Below are 26306 nucleotides of genomic sequence, written 5' to 3'. Positions count from 1 at the left end.
ATATATTTATTATGGTTTGGCGATGAATTGGATCTGCTTTTAGGTACTGAGATCAAGCACATCAGTTCCAAGTAAGTTCCAACCATAGGGACTCTGAATCCCCCGTACCTAACTGCAGGTGGTAGCTGGGGTGGAGGAGGGTGAGCAGCAAAGGTTTAAGCAGACAGCAGCACAGCAGTATTAGTGTGCAGCAGCAAGTAAGCAAGCAGATTGAGCAGTGCAAACTTCCAGTTTAAATAGCCGGCATGAAAATGGGATGAGTGTGTGATTGGATAAAGTGAATCATGTGAACGTGATGCTGAGGCGGCTAATCATTTATTTCACCTCGGTTTGAAGTGGAGAAACAAATCGGGCACTAAGAACACACTATTACTACTTATTACACTTATTATGAACTGAATAATTATTTGGCTAGAATCTCTGAGTTCGTAGTTGGCTGGAATTTATTTTTTGATTCTGCATACATTGTTACAACAAAGTTACTTTTTGATTGAAAGATTTTTTTTTAACTGTGCCACAAGGGTTCGAAGGAGTGTTGAGGATCAGTGATCCTCACACAGTGTGTGTGTGTGTGTGTGTGTGTGTGTGTGTGTGTGTGTGTGTGTGTGTGTGTGCGTGCGTGCGTGCGTGCGTGCGTGCGTGCGTGCGTGCGTGCGTGCGTGCGTGCGTGCGTGCGAAACAGGTTCTGTGGTGGTCTGTGGCTGGACATTAAGAGGAAGCTGCCATGGTATCCCAGTGATATCTATGAAGGTTTTCACATCCAGTCCATCTCTGCTGTTCTATTCATCTACCTTGGCTGCATCACCAATGCCATCACCTTTGGAGGCCTGCTGGGAGACGCTACTGACAACTATCAGGTGAAAAGACAAGGAGCTGCTGTCGCCTCACAGCTAGAAGGTCCTGGGTTCGATTCCCGCTCGGGGCGCTGTGGGTGCTGGCGGCGTGTTTCCTCATCCGCGTCATCAGTGCCCATACCCGAGGCGGGGTTGGCGAAAGGGCCTTTCTGTGTGGAGTTCGCATGTTCTCCCCGTGTCCCCTAGGGTAGGTACCCTCACAAAAAACATGCAGTAATCCTGGTCTCTAAACTGCCTCCCCCTGGCCAGCCGGGGCACCTGATGGAGGGGAAAGGAACTGGTTGGAATAACGTGTTCCTTCGACGCGCTACGTCCAACCAGGGAAACTCCCCCCTGTCAGGTGTAAAGGAGTAACTTGGACACTCAGGCATGAAGGAAGCATGAGTTCAAGTCCGTTGCTCTCCCCTTGTCCCCCATATATGGGGACTAGGTTGGCGGAGGGTGTGTAGAGCCCAGGATCACATTAGATAATTGACACAGGGGTGGAAAATGGGTTACAAAATCGTGGGATAAGAAATTATAGAAAAAAAAGAAAAGACAAGGAGCAAATTTTCAACTGCAACTGGGTTCCTGAACCTGCACACTGTACTTTGGTTCATGTTACTCAGTTACTGTATGATCAGGCAGCCATCACTCGCTCACTTGCTCACGCACGCACGCACGCACGCACGCACGCACGCACGCACGCACGCACGCACGCACGCACGCACACACAGACACAGACACACACACACACACACACACACACACACACACACACACACACACAGACAAACATAGACGGGAATCACTTAAGATAAGTGGCGACACTGGTGAGGTCTGTGATTGATCACATCGTCAACTTCAATACTGCACTTCCGTTAATGCATTCACATTCTATCATCATCTGTTTGCCTGTCCGTTCAACCGAATCCTTTTCCATAACAGTTCATGTATGTTTCTTCATGCCTCCCCCCCCTTCCCCCCTCAGGGTGTGATGGAGAGTTTCCTGGGTACTGCTCTGGCAGGGACAGTGTTCTGCTGTTTCGGCGGTCAGCCCCTCATCATCCTCAGCTCCACAGGACCCATCCTCATCTTTGAAAAGCTCCTCTACGAATTCAGCAAGTGAGCCTCATGAGCCCCTGAGACACAATAACCTACAGATGGAATGGCAGATAACAGCTGTTTGTTGTGAACAAGAGGAATGGCGTCTTGTGGGAATGGATATGATAGATTATAGATTAAACAGATATCCACATGCAGCTGTCAATACTTTATTCATATAGCAACATTTCAACCCAAGAGGCATCTTGGCTGATGAACATGCTGTCGGGTTGAATGTTACTATATAGTCAATGAAGTATTGGGAGCTGCATTTGTTTATGCTGATATCCAATTCCTTCAATGTGGCGGAAACGAATAACTGCTGTTGTAGGGAAGTCATTGTTTAAAAATGCTGCAATGCTGCAATGTTTTTTGGAGACATTTGTTATGCTTTATTTAGATAGGAGAGTGTAGAGAGACAGGGGAAACCTATAGGGGATACATCTAAGACAAGACATTACATGTGTCAGATTTCTTTACTTGGTTCCTTATGACTCATATGGTGTAATAATAAGATGGTCACTAACTGACTGAGATATCAGGCACCAGTAAAATTGCTACATATTTAATTGGGGGGGGGGGGATAAACAAAATACAAATGATGTTATAAATATGAGAGTCCAGTCAAACTATTTGATGAATAATGGCAAAGAAACCCTGCCCTTTTTTTAATGGTTGTGCTGATCAGATATTCTTAGAATGCATGCTGCCAGCATATTTAATATTGCTATGTATGCATTATGAATTGCAAATTACATTTGTGCACACATCACACCTGTGTCACACAGGCTTGGAAATAATTTGCAAAGTTTTAATATACTTTGTGCACCAGGTGGGTTGGTATTGCACCGATAAAGTCATTATCAGAGTTGACACTTGAACTTGAATTTCAATTTGTCTAAAAAACATTCTCTTTAATGTTAGCTACTACTGTAACCCCTCTCTCTCTCTCTTAACATACCTCCTACCAAACAGCTAGAGCATGTCCCTCCAAAAACAAGATCAATACTGTTTCTATGACACTATTGTGAAACTGTTGTTCAAATGAAGCATTGTGCTGAAACAATGTGCTTTATTCCATTTGGCAGTATAAACAGACAAGCAGTTCAATCAAAACAGTTACATTTTTCTGTTCCCCTCCCCTTCCCATCCCCCCCGTCCTGAAACAACAAACATAGAACAAAAATCATATATAGACAGAATGAGTACATAAAGTCACATATAACACAAACGACTAAATAAAAAACAAAACAGGAATAAGTAGAAATGTCATTAATCCTTCAGTGCCACCTGGTGGTCACCAGTTTAGGCTCTGAGTGCCAATTCTCCCATTATAAAAAAAAAGAGAGGGCGTTTTAAAAAAAAGTGTAAAAAAAGAAAATTGAAATGACGTCTTGTCGGCCCTGGCACCCATTGCAAAGACGTCTAGAAGACGGGATTACGGTTTTGGCACTTAAACAGTTTTAATGACCCCTGGGCATGAAGTGACAAGCTGAACACAAAACAATGGTCCACAATCTATGGATCCAATTAGATACTTTCAGAGTTAAATTAACATTCTGGATTTTGTAGTGTGTCTGATTGACTCATGTGGCTGCCTCAACCTGTGACCTGGAGAGATTGGCTTATATTTCAGCCACAGTCTGACCTGGGCAATCCGTGTTTGTCTGCTCTGGGCTTTATTTCACAGACATTACCGAGAGGTCTGCTGAAAGCCTATATGACCTTTCTTACTACACAATATAGTTGGCCTGGCCATGATTTCACTTTACAGGCTCGGGCGAAGCTGAGGATAGCGATTCATGTTCCACCTACCACACGCGCATGCACGCACGCACGTACGCAAGCGCACACCCAAGAACGCACGCACACACACACACCTAAAGATGACACACATCCGCTTTAACCCGTGACATTTTGTGAGCTTGTAGGTGCGGCTTTTGAAAGTGTTATGCCTATAATGACATGCCAAAAATAGGGACATCAGGGATAATGTGGTAAAGTTCAAGTTGTGAAGTCTGGTCTGCTGCCATGACATGAAGCACAATGAAAAGTGACAACGGACAAACTAAACAGAACATATAACATTTACACTTGTTTATGTCTGTCTTGAATGAATGAGCATTAGATCCAGAAACATGCCGGTTTTGTGCCATTCATTTAATCCACTAATAGAGTTTGCCATCCAGAATGTATATATATTTAGCTTTTTTAATTAGATAGAATAGTTTAGTGAGAGATGAAACTGAAACACAGATCTCCAACCAGAATTAACCAGGGGATGTTGGAATTATGTCGTCATCGCACTAATCAATGTTCCTCCGATGTGTGTGATGTCTTATATCTTATCTTATCTTGAGTCTCTTTCTGACCTTTAACTCAGGAACAATGGCATCGACTACATGGAACTGCGATTGTGGATCGGCATGCACTCCTGCTTGCAGTGCTTTATTTTGGTGGCATGCGATGCCAGCTATGTCATCAAGTACATGACGCGATTCACAGAGGAGGGTTTCTCCAGCCTCATCTCCTTCATCTTCATCTCCGACGCCATCAAAAAGATGGTGGGCTCCTTCAAGTATTACCCCATCAACACTGACTTTAAGCCTGACTATGTCACAGCCTACAAGTGTGAATGCCTGGCCCCAAACCCACGTGAGTTCAACCCTTGTCTGACGGATGGATTGGTGGATGGGTGGGTGGCTAGCTAGAGAGACAGGCAGACAGACAGACAGATAGTTACAGTAGTTAGAATGTAGATAGACTGTAGGTCAATTGTAGGTGCTGCATATTCAAATTTCATGTTTTGATTTCAACAGAATGAAAATGATGACATTGAGTTCTGTAACTGATTTGTCTTCTGTTTTTGCTTCCACCACACGACAACCACTGGCTGCTGCTGTTTTATTTTTGAGTGAGTATATCTGTTTGTATGCATGGGATTCAGTGTGCTCTTTCCAGTGTCAGAGTCCAGCTGTTTAATTCTCATTATTCATGTTTCCATTTCTCTTTCCTGTTTTTTCACTACCCATTTCTATCTCAAAACGTTCTGTTTCATTCCTGTCTCTGCCTTCAACCTCCCAATTTATAAACAGTGGCTTCAATGATCTTCAATGGTTTAGTTCCAGTTCCAGATAACAGCTCTACTCTCTTTGGGGTAAGTGCTTGTTTTTATTCTTTGCCGTTATCTACCATTATGCTCCAAAGAGGTTGTCATGAAAGATTCATATTTTATTTGTAATGTGTACAATACATTTGACTGGCTTTTAGTTCACCACTAAGCATGTCACTGACACTGCAGACTGTGTATAGCTAGCTGCTAGTGGAGAACTGGAGATAGATCACAGTATTCTTTGTTCACTTTTATGTATTTCTCGTTCTTCTAATATAAACCTCCTGTATTCGTACCTCTCTCTCCTCCCCTTCTATGAACTATCTCCTCATTCTCTCTCTTGCCAGTTGGATTTTACAGCACTGGACTGGAGCCAACTCAGCAAGAAGGAGTGTTTGAAGTATGGAGGCTCCCTGGTGGGAAAGACCTGCAAATATGTCCCTGACTTGGCTCTCATGTCCTTCATCCTGTTCTTTGGCACCTACTCCATGACTGTCTCCCTCAAGAAGTTTAAATTCAGCCCTTACTTCCCCACCAAGGTGAGCTGATCAATCAAATACGGGTCCAATATGGCTTTTGAATCATTTCTAATACGACTGATCTTTTCAATGTACAGCACTTTGCACATTTGTTATGAATAATGTTGCGTAGATATTGCCATAAATAAAGTAATAAAATGTGTGGTGATGTTGTTAACACCTCTGTAGCCACATCCAGAACCTGTACCAGTGGAGTGTCCAGAACAGTGTTCCTCCTCAGATCTTCAGTAATAACTGTTTAGGTCTCCTCAAATATCTGACACTACATGCTGCTCACGTAACCACAGTCCTGCCTCGTCACATGTTAAGCCCTCTATCACTCCACACCAAGGCTATTTGACACACTGCATGGTCCCACTTTTGATTCTGAGGAGGGAATTGAATGAGATTTGGTGGTTGTCATTTTAATCCCCCCCCCCCCCCCCCTCTCTCTCTCTCTCTCTCTCTCTCTCTGTGCTATCATCAGATCAGGAAACTCATAAGTGACTTCTCTATCTTCATGTCCATCATGACATTTGTGGGACTGGATATGTTGGTTGGTCTAAAAACTCCCAAACTAATCGTTCCCACAGAATTTAAGGTACTCTTTAGTTTAATTTTAAATTTTTTCAATGTTTGTGAGTGTAAGATTTGTGGCTTTTACTTTGCTTTATATATTTACTGTTTTACTTCTATATTTCCATCATGTCTTGTTTTTAGTTTGAAGTTAAAGGTAATCTATAAAGGTTTATCTAAGCCAGGGCTGCCCAAAAGGTAGATCATGATCTACCAGTAGATCACACAGGCTGTGCAGGTAGATCTGACCTCTAAACATATAATTTAAATTTAAAAAAAGCTATTTTTGTCATCTGCCATGCACTTGAATTAAGGTGACTTCACTTAATTGATTGACTTAAAAAAGGGCAGCTCAAACCCACAATTTATGTTTTCAAGAGTGTTTTGCACCATTGTCAGTATTACAAAGTTACAAAATAAATCCTATACTAATTCGATCCTCCCCCTCTATTTCCCATTCAAAGTGTGTTTGTGTAATATACGTAACTATTTTCAGCAATTGCATAATACTTATCTTTTGTTGGGTAGATCTGGTTGAGCTGGTCATTTAGAAAGTAACCCTGATCTAAGCAATAAGACACAGGCATGGCTGTGCATGCCTTGACCGTTAATGACGATATTGAATAATCTCAAGAGTTATACTGATTTTATAAAACGACAATTTAAATCAAAGAAGTTATTCCAATTAATACAGAAACAATTTCTATACAAAAATACATTTCAAAAGAAAGTCCACGGCTATTGCTCAAACAATTCAGTTACTGCCTCCTGTAAATGCACGAAAGCTCATTGTAAATGTGAAATTAATCAATATTGAGACTTTATCCCATTCTGAACGGGCACCCATTTTGGTGTCAGCATCATGTTATGCTTTAGCTATTGAAAAATAGCAGATCTACAAGCTCATATCGCGCCACCGAGTGGCGCGATACGAGCTTGTAGGTCTGCTATTTTTGAAAAATCGAAGAGCGACTGACATTTCTAGAATCCGATCTCAGGTCAGAATGGGTTCATCAGACCAGTGTGTGTCCAGTGGGAAACCTCGTATGAATCTGATCTCATGGTCAGAATGGGTTATAGCCATGGTATGGTTATTACATGAGAGTCATATGAGTGATTTGACTAACATTATTATTGTATGCCCTCTAGCCGACTCGGCCAGGCCGTGGCTGGCTGGTGATGCCGTTTGGTAAGAACCCATGGTGGGTATATGTGGCTAGTTTTGTCCCTGCCCTCCTAGTCACCATCCTCATCTTCATGGACCAGCAGATCAGTGCTGTCATTGTCAACCGAAAAGAGAACAAACTCAAGGTAAGGATGTAGTACTGTGTTGATGACATAACGATTAAGCCATTTGCCTATACGGACAACTTGTGTCCCAAGGTGATCTAAGATTAATGTTTTATATGAGCTGGTGTGTACTTCTTTGCCCACAAACCTGAGCATTTAAGTCTTCATGACAATCATCCCTATTCAAACTGGCCAAAAGGATAAACAAAACACCAGAAATTATTACCAATTACCATTGGGAGTTAACTTATGTGTTCAGCAAATCCCCAATGGAGAGTTTATGTAACTGTGGCACATTGTTAGTATTGTTTCAACGTCATGCTACTGGTGCATGGACTTAAACATAACCTCGCAAAGACTGCAATTATGCACAACACAGCGCCGGATACCAAGAAGCACTAACAAGCTATACGAATAGATAGCTGCTGGATAATTCTTTGTAATAATGGGGTAATAATAGCAGAGAGGAGATCATCACCCTCAGGTGACAGGCAGTGACTACTCATGTGAAATGATGCCAGTGATGAAAGTGGTCCTCGGTTTCTGGGCTTCCACTGCTAATGAATGTTAAAGCTGCAATCTGGAACTTGTTTTAATTCATTGCATGTTGTTTTAACCAATCTGCATGGTAGAGATTAATACAATATAATTATTGCATCTGCAGTGGTTGAAAAATGGTAAATGGTGCATTTCTTATAGCGCTTTCATCCAAAGCTTTTCATAGATTCACCCATGCCATTCACACACACATTCATACACCGATGGCAGAGGAAACCATGCAAGGCACCAACCTGCACATTGGGAGCAATTAGGGGTTCAGACTTCAGAGTCTTGCTCGAGGACACTTTGACACTAACGCTGGCGGAGCCCAGTATCGAACTGGGAACCTCACGGTCCAACTAGTCACTCTACCCCTGAGCCACTGCCTCCCCTGGTCTCCTTACCCTTCCATTGAGAAATGTGGACCCTGGTGTGAAGTAGGACGTGGACGCCTATTAGTTGAAAAGTAGTACTGCATGAAGCTCATAAGATGTAGGGGTTTTCTTTAAAATGGTGCATTGTTTAATGCAAACTAGTGATGTTGAAAATTACCAATCAAACTGTTTGATATGAATCTTTCACTGAGCAGAAAGGCTGTGGTTACCACTTGGATCTGCTCTGGGTGGGGGTTCTGATGGCAGCCTGTTCCTTCATGGGTTTGCCCTGGTACGTAGCAGCCACCGTTATCTCCATCGCTCACATTGACTCTCTGAAGATGGAGAGCGAGTCCAGCGCCCCTGGAGAGGCGCCCCAGTTCCTGGGGGTCAGGTCGGTCAACAGAACACAACAAGAAGTAGACATTTTCATGTGACAACAATTAAACTCTATATTTGATGCACTTGAAAAATGTTTAAATGATAGCTTTTCTAAATTGGGATGTTTAAATGATAGCTTTTCTAAATCGAATAATGTTTTAATTCATGCTCCTTCTCTGTCTATATGCTGAGTCTCTCTCTCTCTCTCTCTCTCTCACACGCACACACGCACGCACGCACGCACGCACACACGCACACACACACACACACACACACACACACACACACACACACACACACACACACACACACACACACACACACACACACACTCTCTCTCTTTCTCTCTTCAATACATAGAGAGCAGAGGATGACAGGCATTTTGGTTTTTGTTCTGACTGGAGTCTCCATCTTCATGGCACCCATACTCCAGGTAGGGACACATATAAATCACATACCGCATTCACTATCTCTAATAATACTTATTATTATTTAGTCCCCACTCACTAACTATCAGCAGTGGACACTTTAATACAGCCCCTCACACCCAGGGAGCAATTAAGTGTCTTGTTCAGGGACACTTTGACATGTCTGGGCGGACCCAGTCTAATAGCAGACAGTTATATTTTGTCAAGATACCAAATTACAAGTTACTTGTCCTTATATTACAATTGTGGTACAAGAAGTTAAGGTATCACTTCATCAGCCAAAGGACACTTAGTCTGTCCCTTACTGAGTTAGCTGTAAATACGGCTGTAATTATCCTGCGTAGAGTAGTAGGCTACCACTGTTTTTTCATAAATCCATGTAATCCATGTATATGTGAAAATGTGAACCCCTACAGGAGCCCATAGTACTATGCGACTGTACAAAACGAATTCAGATACAATATGATTCTAATGCTAAATGCAAATATGCTAAATCCAAACTGTAAAATCATTTGATTTGATTTCCATTCCTTTGTCGTGTTGTAGTACATCCCAATGCCAGTGCTGTATGGTGTCTTTCTCTATATGGGCGTGGCTTCACTCAATGGCATCCAGGTATGGTATGCTTAATATCATCAGCAAAGTAGTACATTGGCTGTTTTGCTTGCAAAAGCTTTTCTCAGAGACACAGCTGCTGTGGAGGCACAATTAACGTCATTGGTGTAGTTCAGTGTTTTTTTAAATGCCTCCCCAGTTCTGTGCCAGAGTGTTGCACGAGAGGCGTGGAGAGATGTGAGGTGATAGGGACAGTTCCGTCAGGACGAGCAAGTCTCTTTCTCGCTTTGTCAAACCGGGCTGATGCAGAGAGGCCTTTGAGGAAGATGAAACAGGAGTTTAGCGCCATCCTGCATTTCACCAGTCACATGTTTTGCATTTTGACATGTAGCATTTCGTTAGCCTCATAGGATAAATGCATAAGTCATTTTTTATGATTTTCGGATAATAAGGAAAAACACATTTTCTCGCAAGTATGTAAGAGTTTTTAACAGTTTCCGTGCCGCGAATGGATTACTCCAGGTTAATGTCGCTGCCGTATCGGACATACCCGCCTTTTGTTTTATGTGTTTAATCCGCCGTAATGTAATGAATCAAAAGAAAATCCGTCTTCGTCGCGGAGTATGAGACTGGATGGCTTCGCTGTGATGACGAAACCGGAAATCGTCACATGCTGTGGGCTGCTAGGGCTTCTGGGAAATTGAGGCCAATGGAAATGCATTGGTTGCAACGCCTCATTGAAACCAATCTTGTGTGCGTCTTCCGGGTGCACCAAGATGGTGGATGCTACACACAGATCATAACAAACCACGGGAGCTTTTTTTGATGGATTTTCGCGGATTAAAAGCCCAAATAATTCAGCGTATGCTCTAAAGGTAATACAACAATCTCGGCAGTGAAGGGGGGTTGATTAAAATGCGGGTTAATCGTAAAAAACAGTCAAACTGTTAATGCAGATTTTTACAATGGTTTCCTGAGGGGTTAACAAAATGTTTTTTACAAAAAGATAAACATGAGAGTCATTCCATAACAAAAAAAAGTGACTTAGGCCATTTTCAAGAAAATAATCTGTGACTTAGGCATTTTTTAATACATGTCTACTAAACACCTGGGGGTCTATTAGAGTGATGTTAACTCCATACTAAACACCTGGGGGTCTATTAGAGTAATGTTAACTCCATACTAAACACCTGGGGGTCTATTAGAGTGATGTTAACTCCATACTAAACACCTGGGGGTCTATTAGAGTGATGTTAACTCCATACTAAACACCTGGGGGTCTATTAGAGTGATGTTACCATACTAAACACCTGGGGGTCTATTAGAGTAATGTTAACTCAATACTAAACACCTGGGGGTCTATTAGAGTAATGTTAACTCCATACTAAACACCTGGGGGTCTATTAGAGTGATGTTAACTCCATACTAAACACCTGGGGGTCTATTAGAGTGATGTTAACTCCATACTAAACACCTGGGGGTCTATTAGAGTGATGTTAACTCCATACTAAACACCTGGGGGTCTATTAGAGTGATGTTAACTCCATACTAAACACCTGGGGGTCTATTAGAGTGATGTTAACTCCATACTAAACACCTGGGGGTCTATTAGAGTGATGTTAACTCCATACTAAACACCTGGGGGTCTATTAGAGTGATGTTAACTCCATACTAAACACCTGGGGGTCTATTAGAGTGATGTTAACTCCATACTAAACACCTGGGGGTCTGTTAGAGTAATGTTAACTCCATACAGAACACCTGGGGGTCTATTAGAGTAATGTTAACTCCATACTAAACACCTGGGGGTCTGTTAGAGTAATGTTAACTCCATACTAAACACCTGGGGGTCTGTTAGAGTAATGTTAACTCCATACAGAACACCTGGGGGTCTATTAGAGTGATGTTAACTCCATACTAAACACCTGGGGGTCTATTAGAGTGATGTTAACTCCATACTAAACACCTGGGGGTCTATTAGAGTGATGTTAACTCCATACTAAACACCTGGGGGTCTATTAGAGTAATGTTAACTCCATACTAAACACCTGGGGGTCTATTAGAGTAATGTTAACTCCATACTAAACACCTGGGGGTCTATTAGAGTGATGTTAACTCCATACTAAACACCTGGGGGTCTGTTAGAGTAATGTTAACTCCATACTAAACACCTGGGGGTCTGTTAGAGTAATGTTAACTACATACTAAACACCTGGGGGTCTATTAGAGTGATGTTAACTCCATACTAAACACCTGGGGTCTATTAGAGTAATGTTAACTCCATACAGAACACCTGGGGGTCTATTAGAATAATGTTAACTCCATACTAAACACCTGGGGGTCTATTAGAGTAATGTTAACTCCATACTAAACACCTGGGGGTCTGTTAGAGTAATGTTAACTCCATACTAAACACCTGGGGGTCTATTAGAGTAACTGTTGTTTGCTGTGTATGCAATGTAAAAATGCCCAAGTCACACAAAGTGAGTTAGGCGGCAACGTAAAAATGCTCAAATCACACAAGTGACTTAGGCAGATCATCATTTTTGAAGATTGTGAGCTTTGTGATTGGCTGAGGACATAGGCGATGATCCAGAACGATGCAGCAGCCCCAGGAGATCACCTGTATGCAGAAATCTCAATTTCGCCAAAAAATGACTTAGGCATTTATCCTATGAGGCTAACGATTTACATTTAAGAAGATTTACATATTATCAAGTAGCTGAAGTAGGTAACCCGGTCTGTATTCAATTCAGCTCTAACTTGGTCTAACTTCTTCTTCTGATGTATTCTCTCCCAACACCAATGGTTGCCTGGTCCCTTTCCGATCCCAAAGTTCTGGGACAGGTTGAAGTTGTTCTGGATGCCGTCCAAACACCAGCCAGACTTCTCCTACCTGCGTCACGTCCCCCTTAGGAAGGTCCATCTCTTCACCCTGGTCCAGATCATATGCCTGGCAGTACTCTGGATCCTCAAGTCCACATTTCTGGCCATCCTCTTCCCTGTCATGGTACGTAATGCGCTGTTAAATAACCGTTTCAGTTCATACGACGTATGAGACCGTCATAAGGATCCCGAAGTATTAGTACCATCGACGTGTGAGGACGTCCTAGCGACGTCCTAGTGATACGGGGCGAGATAAGAATACTCTGAATTTTTCCTATTTTTTCTTTTTTTGGCTTTTGGCTTTCCGTAGGCTAACGCTCAGTGCAACTATTAGCTTGTCATTGACTCCCATGTTAGCGCGGCGGAAAGAATGACTCGTATCTCCTAATCCAGGGCGCTCTCCGTGGTGATGAATGGATCGATATGCTGGCGCTTCATTTCTGCTCCTCATCCGTCTCTCCCGCAAAATATGAACGCTTTTTGGAGCGTAAAAAAATAAATTAAGATGATCGGGGATGTGAGGTCTCTTTGTAAAGTCAACTTTTTTTTAGGAAAGTGTTTCCGGTTCATGGCTTTCAGAGTAAAAGCGATCAGACAACTCTGGCACCCAGAGCTTCTATTTTGAAGGCACTTCCGCTTGAAAAACAGTCCTTTTTGTCGAGTGACACCGTTGCATGACAGTGCAGACAGTTGGATGTTTTACATGGTGTATATATACATATAATATACAGTATACTGTATGTACTGAATGTTGTACAACATGTTGTATGTACAGTAATACTGTATGCAATGTACACCATCTACATCTAATGTTTTTTTTTTTTTATAAATTTTTATCCCACGATTTTGTAACCCAGTTTTCTTTTCACCCAGTGCCAATTATCTAATATAATCCTGGGCGCTAAACTTCCTCTGCCAACCTGGGGGGGCAGCGGACTGACCTCATGCCTCCTTCTATGCATGAGGAGTCCAAGCTGCTTCTTTTCACCTGACAGAGGGGAATTTCCCCAGCCGGACGTAGCGCGTGGAAGGGACACGTTATTCCGACCAGTTCCTTTCCCCTCCATCAGGCGCCCCGGCTGGCCAGGGGGAGGTAGTTTTAGAGACCAGGATTACGGCATGTTTTTGTGAGGGTAACTACCCTAGGGGACACAGGGAGAACATGCAAACTCCACACAGAAAGGCCCTATCGCCAACCCCCGCCTCGGGTATGGGCACCATCTACATCTAATGTACAAAAATACAAAATAAACAATCGTACTTTCCAGAAATTGGTAATTGGTAATGCTTTGGTCGATTTCTCTGAGGTCTATTGGGTATACCTTTTATTGATGCCCCAAAGCGCAGTGAGCCATGCATAATTGAAGGGCTCTTTATCATTTGGGTTTTAGTGGTCTTGTGGCATGCCTCAATTACATTTAGAGAACACACACACACACACACACACACACACACACACACACACACACACACACACACACACACACACACACACACACACACACACACACACACACACACACACACACACACACACACACACACACACACACACACACACACACAATTGAATCAGAACAAGCTGCTCAGTGCCGGCGCCAGGCACAAATCAGCAGGTGGGCATACTTTCTTTCCAAAGGGGGCACTATGTTTTTCAAACCCCTCTATGTATAACAAATACTCGCCTATTAACAGTGATGTATTGAAAAGGGCTACAAGTATAGGCTATACAATTAGGCAGCAGCAACACTAACAACAAACAAACAAATACAACTATGTTCAGCATTATAATGTCTTCTTCATATTACCTTTTATTGGTATAGGGTAGGGTACTACTGACCAATCTGGACCGTAGGGGCACAAAGTCCAATCTAGAGCCGCCACTGAAACTGCTGTGAATGAATGAATGAATGAATTTTTATTTTCGTGTCTTGTCATTAAGACCCATCCCTTACGGGATTATAAGACACCAACAACATAAATAAACTATCACGTCTATCACGTCAAAACAAAAACAGAAGTAAGCATTATCATAAAATAAAATAAAATACATCACATATAAGTTTTCTTTGTCCGTATGTCCCAAGCTTTCTCTATATATTCTGCTAATGCAAATATCTTTTGTTCGAAAAATCCATCTCAGTCGCTCTGCATCACTTAACCACATCAGATCTATATTTTTAGTACATCTGTTAAATAACTTTTGACGTAGCTCATGATACAACGGGCAATAGAAAAGAAAATGGAACTCATTCTCAATATCATTTATATCACAGTAGGTGCAAATACGTTCTTCTTCTGTAACTCCTCTATACCTCCCAGTCTCAAGGTGCAAGGGCAAGATCCCAGAACGAAGTTGGGCACATAGGGATCTTTGTCTTTTGGATAATGGGGCACAAGCATACTTTTCACTAGCGTACCAGCTTTTTATCGTGTGTTGTTTTTAGATCCTGGGCCTGATGGGCGTGCGTCTGGCGCTCGACATGGTCTTCTCCCAGCATGACTTGGCTTGGCTGGATGACATCCTACCAGACAAGGATAAGAAGAAGAAAGATGATGACAAGAAGGGGAAAGACAAGAAGAAATCTAAGCAGGATGACAGCGATGATGAGGTGAGGGAATACAATGCAGGCTTCTGCTTCCTCCTGCTGGTGGTAAAGGATCATGACATGTTTATAACGTCTGGTCTTTTGCGCGCGTGTGTGTGTGTGTGTGTGTGTGTGTGTGTGTGTGTGTGTGTGTGTGTGTGTGTGTGTGTGTGTGTGTGTGTTTTTATATCCTGTAGGACCATGATCCCTACTCCAAGCCATGTTCTCCCACCTCAGAGTCAGAAGCGGATCGCAGGTACTGTGTCCTCAAACTACACATCCCCTACAAAGACCTGGTCCAACCCGATGCAGCCCAGTCGGAATGGGCCGCTCAATGCCGGCCGGGGCTGAGACATGCACCTTGATATACAGTATACTAAAGCACTCAATTATACACAATGCCACTTGCACTCAAACATCACTCGATACAGTACATCACTAAGTAGTAGTAGTCTCATTGATTGATTGATTCTTGAATACTTTATTAACAGTTTGAAAATAATACGATCATTATTCAATGATGCTAAAAGGGTAACACAAAAGGGCTTGTTTCCATTGTGGTCCTATGTATTCGATTCATCAATTATTGAATATAAACCGTACGAATGCATCAGATTCAGATACATTCCACCTTCATGTTAACCATTGAGTCAGTAATGTCCTAAACCGTTAAAATGGTATTACTATTTAAAAAAATAACGTAAATAGTGAAAATAGACGATCTACAAGCGCCACAAGCTTGGCAGTTTGTAGATCTGCTATTTTCACTACTTTTTTATTTTTTACTTTGCAGTTGTACAGCGAGAAAATTGAAATATTGATATACGAGGTTTCTGCCCGGCAGCAATGATATAAACCACTCACAGGTCTACCCACTTGGACATTGCTTGATATAGGCCTACTCTGTTTGGCTCAATTTTGAATAATGTATTATTTCTTACAATTAATACAAACAGTTCTGCTACATTGGTAAAGCTGTCTGATTGACACCTGCCACAGTTACATCTCTGGCTGATCTACTGTGGCCTCACGTAACGATACTAATATCACTACGTGGATATTAGTCTTGTCCCTCTCAGTGTTCGAATTTATTTCGCAATGTCCCGCCCCATATTTGAATACTGGGTCCTCGTTCCAGACGATTCTGGTTAGCCGTCACCATTTTGTCCGTGAAGTCCTCCCAAATTGAGAGGGTCCAGACTTAATCTGCCTGGGGCAATATGCATTGCAATGGCAGCTGGCTAGTATAGACTTATTAGATGCTAGCAAGCAGTTAAAATATGCACAGTTCAGTCAGATAACTCATAAATAGAGTGAACAAATATTTATTATAGAATGAGCATAAGTGTGCATATAATATTTTATCTTGGCGTTCGGCTCGGCTACATTTTGCTCCCGGCACAATTCTACAACCATCATTAACCATTAAGAGCAGGGAGATAGATATACAATAACAACCCCCCCATGGGGAACAGGAATAGCAGACCCCACCGGTGGTGCTGGGGTGGCGGTGGGAGCAAACAGTGCATAACACCACCAGGAACGCATATGCAGAGGAAGGAACACAGGAAGAATCCAGTATTAGGTTTCCTCCGAGGTGGTGGAAAGCCTGGTGAGGCGATGTTAAGTATTAGGTGAGCTTAAATATCCCACCCAATTGGTCAGCTGATTGCCACGTCAGCGAATGACATGTGGGTCTTGCATAACACTGAATGAGCCCCTCGAGTATTTCTGACTGAACTAATTCCGCAAGCTACGTATCATTAATTAATTTTCTTGATTTTGTAGCTGTGATGTAATTTGTTCATTTATTTGTGTGTTATTTAATTGGACTATTCCCATTTGTTTGCTTGTTGGTTCTTTTAGTCTTAATTGATCACACACACACATACACACACACACACACACACACACACACACACACACACACACACACACACACACACCTCATACGGCAATTATGTCTCCGATGTAATGTTAGGGCTGAGGTATTGTATCCCATAATATTCTACCCTCCTCTCCATGCACTTTAAGGCAATGCAGATGTCTGTGACCTGATGTGCTGTACATTTTACTGTCATCTGTGAGTTATCAAGTCACCATAGTTTTGTGTGATGTGTTTTAATATTAAGATAGGCAGTGGCTGCTTGAAAAGGGTTTTAAACTGTGGTGATTTCAAATTAATTTGATGTATATTTTCCTATTTTATTGTTTCAAGACCAATGGTGGGGGCTCTTTGTTTAGAAGAAATGTCTGGAATTGAAATAGATTAATAAAACGTGTTGTCTGCATTGATCTAGTCAAGTCTATTTTGTATTTAGTATGTATTTGGTCAGAATTTTAGGGTGTTTGTTCAATATTATTAGTACTATATTGTTTTAGTCTGTATAAGTCCTGGTTTGGTTGTTTCTTTTCTCCGTGTGTCATTTATTCACACAGCAAATTCACTTTATTTCTGCTTAAGTATGACATAAGATACTTGACACAAAATTATGTGAATAAGGTCAATATATCTGCTTAGCATTCAGTCCATGATTTTCATGGACAAGTTGAATAATGGTCCACTATGCTGTAAGGAACCTTAATAAATATTTTAAGCTTTGAAGCTTATTTCAGTGTGCGGACCCTATCTTTCTTCTATTATTAACCTCGGCCTGGCATCTTGTATTTAGTTAGTGGATGTTCGTGCTCTATTGTATTTTTCCAGTTGAATAATGGACATCACCAAGACCAGCTTTTAGCACATCAACGTGAATAATCATATTGAAAGCATAATTATGCCCCGATGTTATGAAATTATTCTACTATTGTTTGTACTGTTCATGTGCCTGTCCTTTTTCTAGAGGACTTCAAACCTGCCCATCATGTCTGCATTGCTTTGAAAGAGGCATGGTTTGGAACTAACAGATACACAGATACACGAGTGACTGGCATAGAGCCCTGAGGGACTCAACGGTCAACCAAGTCCAAGGTTTAAGTGGTTGATGTGGACTGTGTATTTTGGCTGTGGGTCTGTACGTATGTAGTATGGTAGTATGATAACTGGACTTGCCCGTTCCTCAGCATCACTCTGCACCTGAAGATCTCCTGCCCGTCCTCTCCGACTGCAGCAGTGCCCATGGGCCCAGGGATGGCCTGCCCCATCCCCCAGGTCAAGATTGAGATGGATTCGGATTCATACTCGGACACCGATCACCATGACGATCGCCGACGTCATGGCAGCGAGACGACACTGTAACGGAAGTACTGTATGAGAGGTGCTGGATCTCGCGCACAAGTACATAGTGTATATACTATACTGTCTGGGACTGCAAACAATCACTGTACCAAAAAAATAGCAAAAAGAAAAACAGTAGGCCACTGTTTGGACTGACAGCAGTAAGTGTAATGACACCTCATTGAGTTGGGAATTACACGTAGGCCTACTTGAAATTAAATCAGCATTATCTTGCTATTAATCTTGTACAAAAGTAACACACTTACTATTTAGCAGAAAGGGCTAGGATATTAGGTATGGGGAAGAATATGAGTAATATATTCATATATATTTAATAATGTATACAGTATACATTGTAACTACATATTTAATTATGTTGCAGAAATGCAATAGTTCTGAATCTGAATCAAACTTGAAATCAGTGTCAACTGACCTCAGAAGTCAGAACGCAATTTCCAAATAAAACTAAATGAAGAGTATGTCCTTTAACCTCCAGTTCTGATTCAGGGCCATAGAATTGTTGGGGGTACAGAATCATTTGAGATGAGATTCAGATTTCAGAAGTGTTAATCATTAGTGTAAAAGAAGATTGTGGCCCAGGCCGTAGCGTAACGGTCTGGGCACCGGACTGGTGATCCAGTCGCGGTGTGCCGCGGGTTCGACTCCCGGACCCGACACGGCCTTTACCGCATGTCATCCCCCCATCTCTCTCCCGTTTCCTGTCAGCCTACTTTCTATCCCTTAAAAAATCAATAAAGGCGTAAGCCGCAAAAAAATATCTTAAAAAAAAAAAAAAAAAAAAAAAGAAATTAGATTGTAAAAAATAAAAATACAAGCTAAATCTGTGATGGCGTGTGTGGGAGAAATATAGCCTGGTTAGGAGAACTATACTGTAGTGTGGGTCCCTGGTCTTCTTGCTTTGTGACTACAGTAGTAGTAACTCTACATGCTTGCACTCTCAGCCAGGGCTGTCACAATCATGACATTTTAGTTGACAAATTTGTACAAATAGAGATTAATTATTTAATTACATTTTTGGCATAAAAAATTTGAACATATGAATACATTACATTTTTGTTTAGCTTTTAGCCTTCGTAAACAAATATTCAACAGGTCAGATATGCCATAACTGACATATATAATAACTTAATACTTTCAACAAAGTGTAATTATCTGTTGTGAGCTTGTAGAGCTGCAATTTCCACCATTTATTTATTTTTATATATGAAACATTTTCAACATGGAAACATTAATTTAATGTGATTATCAAAACATAATTGTGATTAGGCGATAATGTAATAATTGTGACAGGCCAACTGTCAACAAGTCAGCTGGGGAAAAAAGAAACAACCAAAGATTTTGTGATGTTGTTGAAAAGGATCACTTTGGGATTGAATGTAGCAGAGCGGCTTATACAAGTTGAACTCAAGAATACATTTGAAAAATGATACACAAAACAGCCCTCATTATTACAGAATACTACACACTGTACTATCCTCAGTGTTTATTTAACTGAGTGTTACAAATACATTTAAATTAACAATTTCACACGTAAAAGCACATTCTTCGGACATTCTTGTATTGCCATGTTAATTTTGTAATTATGAATAATATAAAGGTTGTGTACATGATCTTGTCTTCATGATTGTTCATCCTTAAAATTATATTCATTCTACCATTACTGAGAGTATTGTATTAATTGTGTTATGTCCTGATTTCACCATAAGACTGTATGGTTGTAATAATAATCACAGCTGTGCATTATTTTCCAAATTTCTTATATATATATATAAAGCATTTTACAAAAATGAAATACAATTTTTCAAATTAACTTTTGACATTATACTGTACATTTACCAGTACAGCACTGGTGCAAATACATTATATAAGCACATTGGGATGACAACTGGTGCTGCTTAATCCATGAACAAAACAAATAAAGCTCTTCAATAAAGTAGCTACTGTCAATTAAGGCACTAAAAATAGATATACACATTGCCTTTATGAGACATATTTGACTTGTTTTTAGAACACAAGTACAAATATCCATTCATTGTTGGTGCCTCTCATAAACACCTGTGACACCATCATGTTAAGACACATGATGGTGTCCCTGAGTCATTAGTAAAACCGTCTGCAAAGCCCTCTCCTTCCAACAGAATGGGCCGTTTGTTACACATTGGGCAGAGTTTGTTGCGTTCCTGCGAGGCTCTCATCCAGATGATGAGGTTCCAGCGCTGGCCAGAAGAGATTGGCAGGGCCCCATGCATGTGCTGGCCCCTGTGGAGGAGCCCCTCTGTCACCCTGTGTTCAACCTCTGAGCACTCAGTCTCACTCAGAGGCACCTACAGGAGGCAATAGCAAACATCTGATGTATTACAGCGATATTACAGGACCGTAGGTGGTGTAATTGAGGAATGTTATGTACTTTTGTACTTTAGATTAGAGTTACCTGCATGTATTTTTTGAAAACGATTGTTTTTAGTATAGGTATACTATAGATACTGTATAAGGCCTAACCACCAGGGACTGGGGTCGCAAATTAGCCTCGGCTATAAACCAGCCATATACAATGCTTTTTATAACTTGATACATGGGTTTACATGTATCATGTATTGTACATGTATTGTCCCTGTTAAATAAACGTATAAATACAAATTAATAAAAAGAAAGGTTTAATTGTGCAGGATTGTGTAGGTTAATGATTTTATTTATTTATTACAAAACAAAAATGGATTGAAATGATCACCTCTCTCATATCACCAAAGTAAAGGTTGCCATCACTGAAGTCCTTCCCCAGAGACGCGTTGAGTGTGACCTCTGCATTGTCATAGTGGTAGCTAAGGTCCAGGTCTTCGTGCATATCATACTTCACCACAAAGGCCTTGTGGCTGTCCAGAAAACCCCCTCCACAGTCTGGGAAGAGCAAGGACGTAATCGGACGGAGATAATGCACACGGAGAGGGCTGATGAAGCCATGGTCAAACCCAAGTTCATTGAGAAGGATCTAGATATAGGACGAGAAAAACATTACAGCTTACAACGGCACTCTATTAACCACATGAGCCCTAGCATCCCTATTCTGGGCAAGTCATAACAGAACATTTCACAAAGATATATAAGGTTTAAGTGGTTAAGACAAAATGTTCTGTGGATGCCTTCATTTCTTATACTGTTCAGAACAGTGTTAAGACAAATTACATTGGAATATACTACCCTGTACGTACCCCATAGTTGTTCATGGTGTTGGGTCTTCCTTTAGGGGCTGAAGAATGCTCAAAGTGCTCCAGCTCCTCTATCAGTGCATCACAGAAGCTTTTCTTGAAAACAGTGAAGCGATACACCCTTGGAGCTTTAAAGAGATAGGTAAAATACATTTACTTAAAGCATTTTTTATGTGATTGAAATGATTATAAAGATAACAATATTTTTCAATTAAGAAAAAGTAAGAAAGGAAAAAAAAAACTTTCTTTCTACTTCTCATTCTCAACTCACCTTTCTCTACTTGTAACAGACTAAGAAGTCCATCTCTGCTGGCTTCATTTCTCCTACAATAGTCAACAATCTGTTTGAATTCCGGGGAGAGATAGGATTCCTGGAAACAGGTGTTATTTAGATGTTTTTTCTTGCTAGCAATGGATATTGCTTTTGGACAGAGAAACCTTGTCTTGTATAATCCAAAACGTACTTAGCAGGAAACAGGCACATTTACCAGTGTTCCAATGGATTGAATGTAGTTGTTATTTGGTCACATACCTTTGTTAACACTTGTAGTGTGGTACGAGGCGTCAAAAAAAACAGCTCCCGTAGGATTTTTGTGCTAAAATTGATTTTTTTGCAGATCTTGGTTCTATAGAGTCCAAACTATGAGAAAATGATGGGGTTAAAATTTTCCCGGCCCCCACCCCGTTTCTGGGGGGTCATCTATTTGGGACCTCCCAGAACAGTATGCCAGCCAGTTAATGTCCGATTTTCATAATATTAGAATTGTTTAGTATGTTTTAAAACAACAAGTTGATTTCTTAAACTTTTAAAGTGGTCAAAATTATCTTTTTTGACTTTTGGTAGGGGTGTTTCCTCACTTGGGACCTCCCGGACTGACCCCTGGGCCTATCCCAGTTCTCATTACATTCCTTGCTCTGCTCCTGCTCCAGAATATTGTCAAATTAGATCATAAATGAAGCATAAAAGTATTTGTAGCTGGGCTCTGATATAAATAAAATAGTAGTAGCCAATACCAGGGGTCTTCCACAGGGGGCCCATGACCCCTAGGGGGTCCTCAGAGTTACTATACAGGGGCCCACCAAATCATTGTGGGATAGGAACTTTTTTCTTTTTTTACATTAAACCACTTGAACCATAGCATCCCTTTTCCGAGGAGAACTTTAGCCAACAATAGCTGATCTACAAGGTTGTAGTTTGAGCTTGTAGATCAGCTATTTTCAAAGTAAGGTGCCTCAGACCCAAGTGTAGCAAATATTGCTGTTAAATAAAGATCAGCCAAGATCAGCCAGGCTGCTGCTGTCTTTCTCTTTTCTCTTTGTCTTTCTGTTGTCGCCGTCGGTCAGGTGACTGGGAGGGCTACTTGTCATCCTTAGAGGAACTCTCAAGTATTTATTTGCTCGTGATCTCCTTAAATATGCTCGACTGATGCCAGTCTATCTTGCCCAAATGAACGCTCTTGAACAGGATGACCCAGAAACATGGAACGCACTGAAGTCAGGTGAATTTGTGGTGGCAAAGTCAGAGATACCGTTCACTCATCTCTTCACAGATCAAGCCCTTGAGCAGGAAATCAAGAAGCTAAGGGACATGGTGGGATGGTTGGACTCAGTAGAGATGAAGCAGCTCTGGACCGACTAGTCACTACCACACCTCATCTTTCTGGTCTAGTGAATCAGTACCTCAACAGCTTCCCAAAAGCTTCCAGGTCTTCAAGGAAAGAACATTATCAGCTCTCAGGAGAGATTGCATTGAGGTCAAGAGAAAATGCTCTCAAGCAATGTAAATTGATTGAGTTGCACTGTGGAGGCAATCTGTTCAAAGAGAACACACCATTGAAGAGTCTGGTTTCATCAGCGCTTGTGTCAGATGGGGCAAAAAATTACATTCTTCCTGGGCCTACACAATTTTCCTGGGCCTACACAATTTATCTGGTGCTGACTGGGTAGGACAATTTGTTGGAATTTCCAAGAAGACATGGGTCAATGCCTACTTGAGGCTTGATGATGATGATCCTGCCATTAACTGCTTCAAGGACCTTGGAATGGGTTTCATTCCTCCTGAGCTTGTTAACGGCAAGCTTTCCTCACCATTGGAGCATTTTGCATGCCGTGTTTACAGTCCAAAAGGTCCAACAACCTTGCCATTACTAGATGGGAACTATTTCGGTCAAAGAACTTGGAGGGTGAGATGCTACCTCCCACTCGTGCTGCACTGCTACCACATATCCTCTGTGCCAACTACATCACAATGCGGGATAAGTCATTCATACCTGACAAATTGCCCTGAGCTTCCACCAATCGACCAAAATGGATGGAATTCAGATAGTGGAGGGTATGTTCCAGTCAGGTGTCTTGCCCTCCCTGCTCCAAAGGCAGTACTTGAGCTCATCACATGTGGTTGCAAAGCAGGTTGCAAGGGACGGTGCAGCTGCTCAAACAATAACCTGCCTTGCACTTGCGCTATGGTGGAGACTGTGTCAACACTATCAGGGAGGACATTCAAGATGATGATGAGTCGATGACGAAGATGAATAGATCCTGCAAATAATGTATTGTAGGCTTAATTGACCATGGGCTCTTTAAGAGGATAGGTGTGTGTGTGTGTGTGTTGTGTTGTTAGTGTGAGTGCAGTGTGTGAAATAAATGGACACGTTCTGCATGCCCAAAGTGAGAAGTTGCAATACCTTTATTCCCTGCAGTAACATCTGTCAACAATAATGGTAGAATACTAATAAACTATCAAAGTACTTTCAAAGGTACATAAACGCAAGATATTCTAATAATATTCGAAATACTTAAATCACATATATGGGTGCAAGAATAGGGGCAAAACTAGTCCCGGCCCCCTGTGGAAGACCTCTGGTATTAACTACTACTAATTTTTGTAAACTTAAATTATTATCTAATTTGACATTGTTCTGGAACAGGAGCAGAGCGAGGAATGTAATGAGTACTGAGATGAGTCCGGGGGGCCCCGGGTGAAGAAAGACCCCAACCAAAAGTCAGAAAAGATTATTCTGGCTACTTTCAAAGTGTAAGAAATCAACTCAGAATATTTATAAACCTATAAAACAACCCTAATATTATGAAAATCGGACATTAATTGTCTGGCGTACTATTATGGGGGGTCCCAAAATATATGACCCCCCAAATAAGGGGTGGGGGTCGGGAGAATTTGAACCCCATCATTTTCTGACAGTTTGGTCCCTATGAAAGCCAAAAAAGCAAAAAAATCACTTTTAGCAAAAAAATCCTACGGAAATACACCTCGTACCACACTATTGTCATTGGTTAAATATTCCGGACGCTTTGTGAGATTTTAAAACTTTATTATTTTTACTACTTTTTTGTGACACTGTCGCATGATGAAGTGCATTAATTTATGAAAAAAGAAAAAACTAAACAAAACATCAAAACAAATGGAGATACAACGTTTCTGCCCAACAGCGTTGGGCATTATTTTAAGTAGCATTAACAATGTCTGAAATCTACCTGTAACTGGTAGATGTGAGGATGGCGGGGCTGGTAAATGTTCCTTATAGCTGCAGCTCTCTCAGCAGACTTCACACCAAGGAACCTCCGCCTGTCCAATTCTTGTGAAATCTAAGTAGGGGTGCAACATTAAATAAAATCGATTTAGTCGATTATAAATAAATATCCATGATAAATTAGCATTAATCATCATTAATTAATAATCCCTATTTTGGGCTTTTGTAATAATAATTGGCAAAGAGTTTTTAAAAAATCCCCCAAAATTCTAAAATAGTAAAAATAGACTGTGACGCGTTAGGAGCTTGTAGATTGGTTATTTTTGCACTTCAAAGTACAAAATAACACATACATGGTTAATAGATTTGTTGATACGTATAAAAAAACTTGCCTTTTTGAGGACATCATCAAATTGTGCATCCATTGAACAGCCAAGCCTTCTAAGTACCTGCAATGAGAAGGTGATAAACATAATATATATAGCCTATCTAGCCCTAGAACGGCTCTTGTTGTCATACAGTACAGTATGTACAGTATTTCACATACATGACAATTTACGAAGTATAATTAAATGATCACAGGCATTCTAGGTCTATAGCCTATCTATATCACTCAGTTGTGCAGAAAATAAATGCATAATATGTGATGTATAAGTTATGCAAATACACAACAAATCATTATGCATTCATTGAATATCAGTTAAGTTAAATAGTTTACCCACTTCTTCATAATCCAACCTGAACTGTTGCTCAGATACAAATCGAACATGGAGCTTGTAGTCCTCGAGAAAAATATTTTCGGTAGTAAAACAACTACAAGTGTAAAATCTAGGTTTATCCTCCTCGTCTGCCATAACTACAGGAGGAAAACTAGTCAGCTCAAAACACCGGAAATCAAGTGGTTTATTATGATCCAACAATGTTTTGTGTCCGATGGGAACCCCTTACCCCATCCTGTTTTCTCTCTTCTTCTTCTGCCCCCCCCCCCCCCATCCCACCCTTTGTAGACATATTAGATATATATCCACCATCTGAATTTCCAGGTAACTAATACATGTTTTCCAATGTATGTATTGGTATTATTTATGATAGTAGAATAAGTAATGGCGGAACTGTAAGATGCGTGGAGTGTTTTCGGGTTCAGCATTTAGAAGACGTACTGTCGCTCAAATTTGCTGTAGAGTAGCGGTAT

The 26306-nt window shown here is 41.1% G+C and overlaps 2 protein-coding genes across 2 annotated transcripts in view; one reads left to right on the top strand and one right to left on the bottom strand.

Annotated features, from left to right (window-relative positions):
* The window catches only part of slc4a5a (solute carrier family 4 member 5a), a gene marked incomplete at its 3' end in the record, with an annotated part of 33731 nt that extends 15308 nt beyond the window's left edge, over window positions 1-18423 (top strand). The window contains exons 10-23 of the mRNA XM_083784783.1: window positions 683-857; window positions 1825-1958; window positions 4321-4592; window positions 5060-5094; window positions 5397-5588; window positions 6055-6168; window positions 7293-7454; window positions 8563-8741; window positions 9089-9161; window positions 9703-9771; window positions 12548-12721; window positions 15045-15251; window positions 15383-15441; window positions 18249-18423. Of these exons, the coding sequence (XP_083640909.1) occupies window positions 683-857; window positions 1825-1958; window positions 4321-4592; window positions 5060-5094; window positions 5397-5588; window positions 6055-6168; window positions 7293-7454; window positions 8563-8741; window positions 9089-9161; window positions 9703-9771; window positions 12548-12721; window positions 15045-15251; window positions 15383-15441; window positions 18249-18423 (2020 nt within the window). The remainder of the gene's footprint in view (window positions 1-682; window positions 858-1824; window positions 1959-4320; window positions 4593-5059; window positions 5095-5396; window positions 5589-6054; window positions 6169-7292; window positions 7455-8562; window positions 8742-9088; window positions 9162-9702; window positions 9772-12547; window positions 12722-15044; window positions 15252-15382; window positions 15442-18248) is intronic.
* A 2019-nt stretch (window positions 18424-20442) lies between these two features.
* ogfod2 (2-oxoglutarate and iron-dependent oxygenase domain containing 2) lies at window positions 20443-25970 on the bottom strand. Its single transcript, XM_083784774.1, has 7 exons — window positions 25837-25970; window positions 25507-25563; window positions 25119-25229; window positions 21898-21997; window positions 21630-21754; window positions 21152-21409; window positions 20443-20747 (listed from the first exon to the last, which is right to left on the bottom strand). Exons 1-7 carry the CDS (start codon window positions 25966-25968, stop codon window positions 20490-20492), a joined length of 1041 nt encoding a protein of 346 aa, XP_083640900.1. The 5' UTR covers window positions 25969-25970; the 3' UTR covers window positions 20443-20489.
* Between the last annotated feature and the right edge of the window lie 336 nt (window positions 25971-26306).

This window comes from Protomyctophum parallelum, assembly GCF_964188405.1.
Source record: "Protomyctophum parallelum genome assembly, chromosome: 15".
Taxonomy (NCBI): Eukaryota; Metazoa; Chordata; class Actinopteri; order Myctophiformes; family Myctophidae; genus Protomyctophum; species Protomyctophum parallelum.
This window is presented reverse-complemented; position numbering and strand designations above follow the sequence as displayed.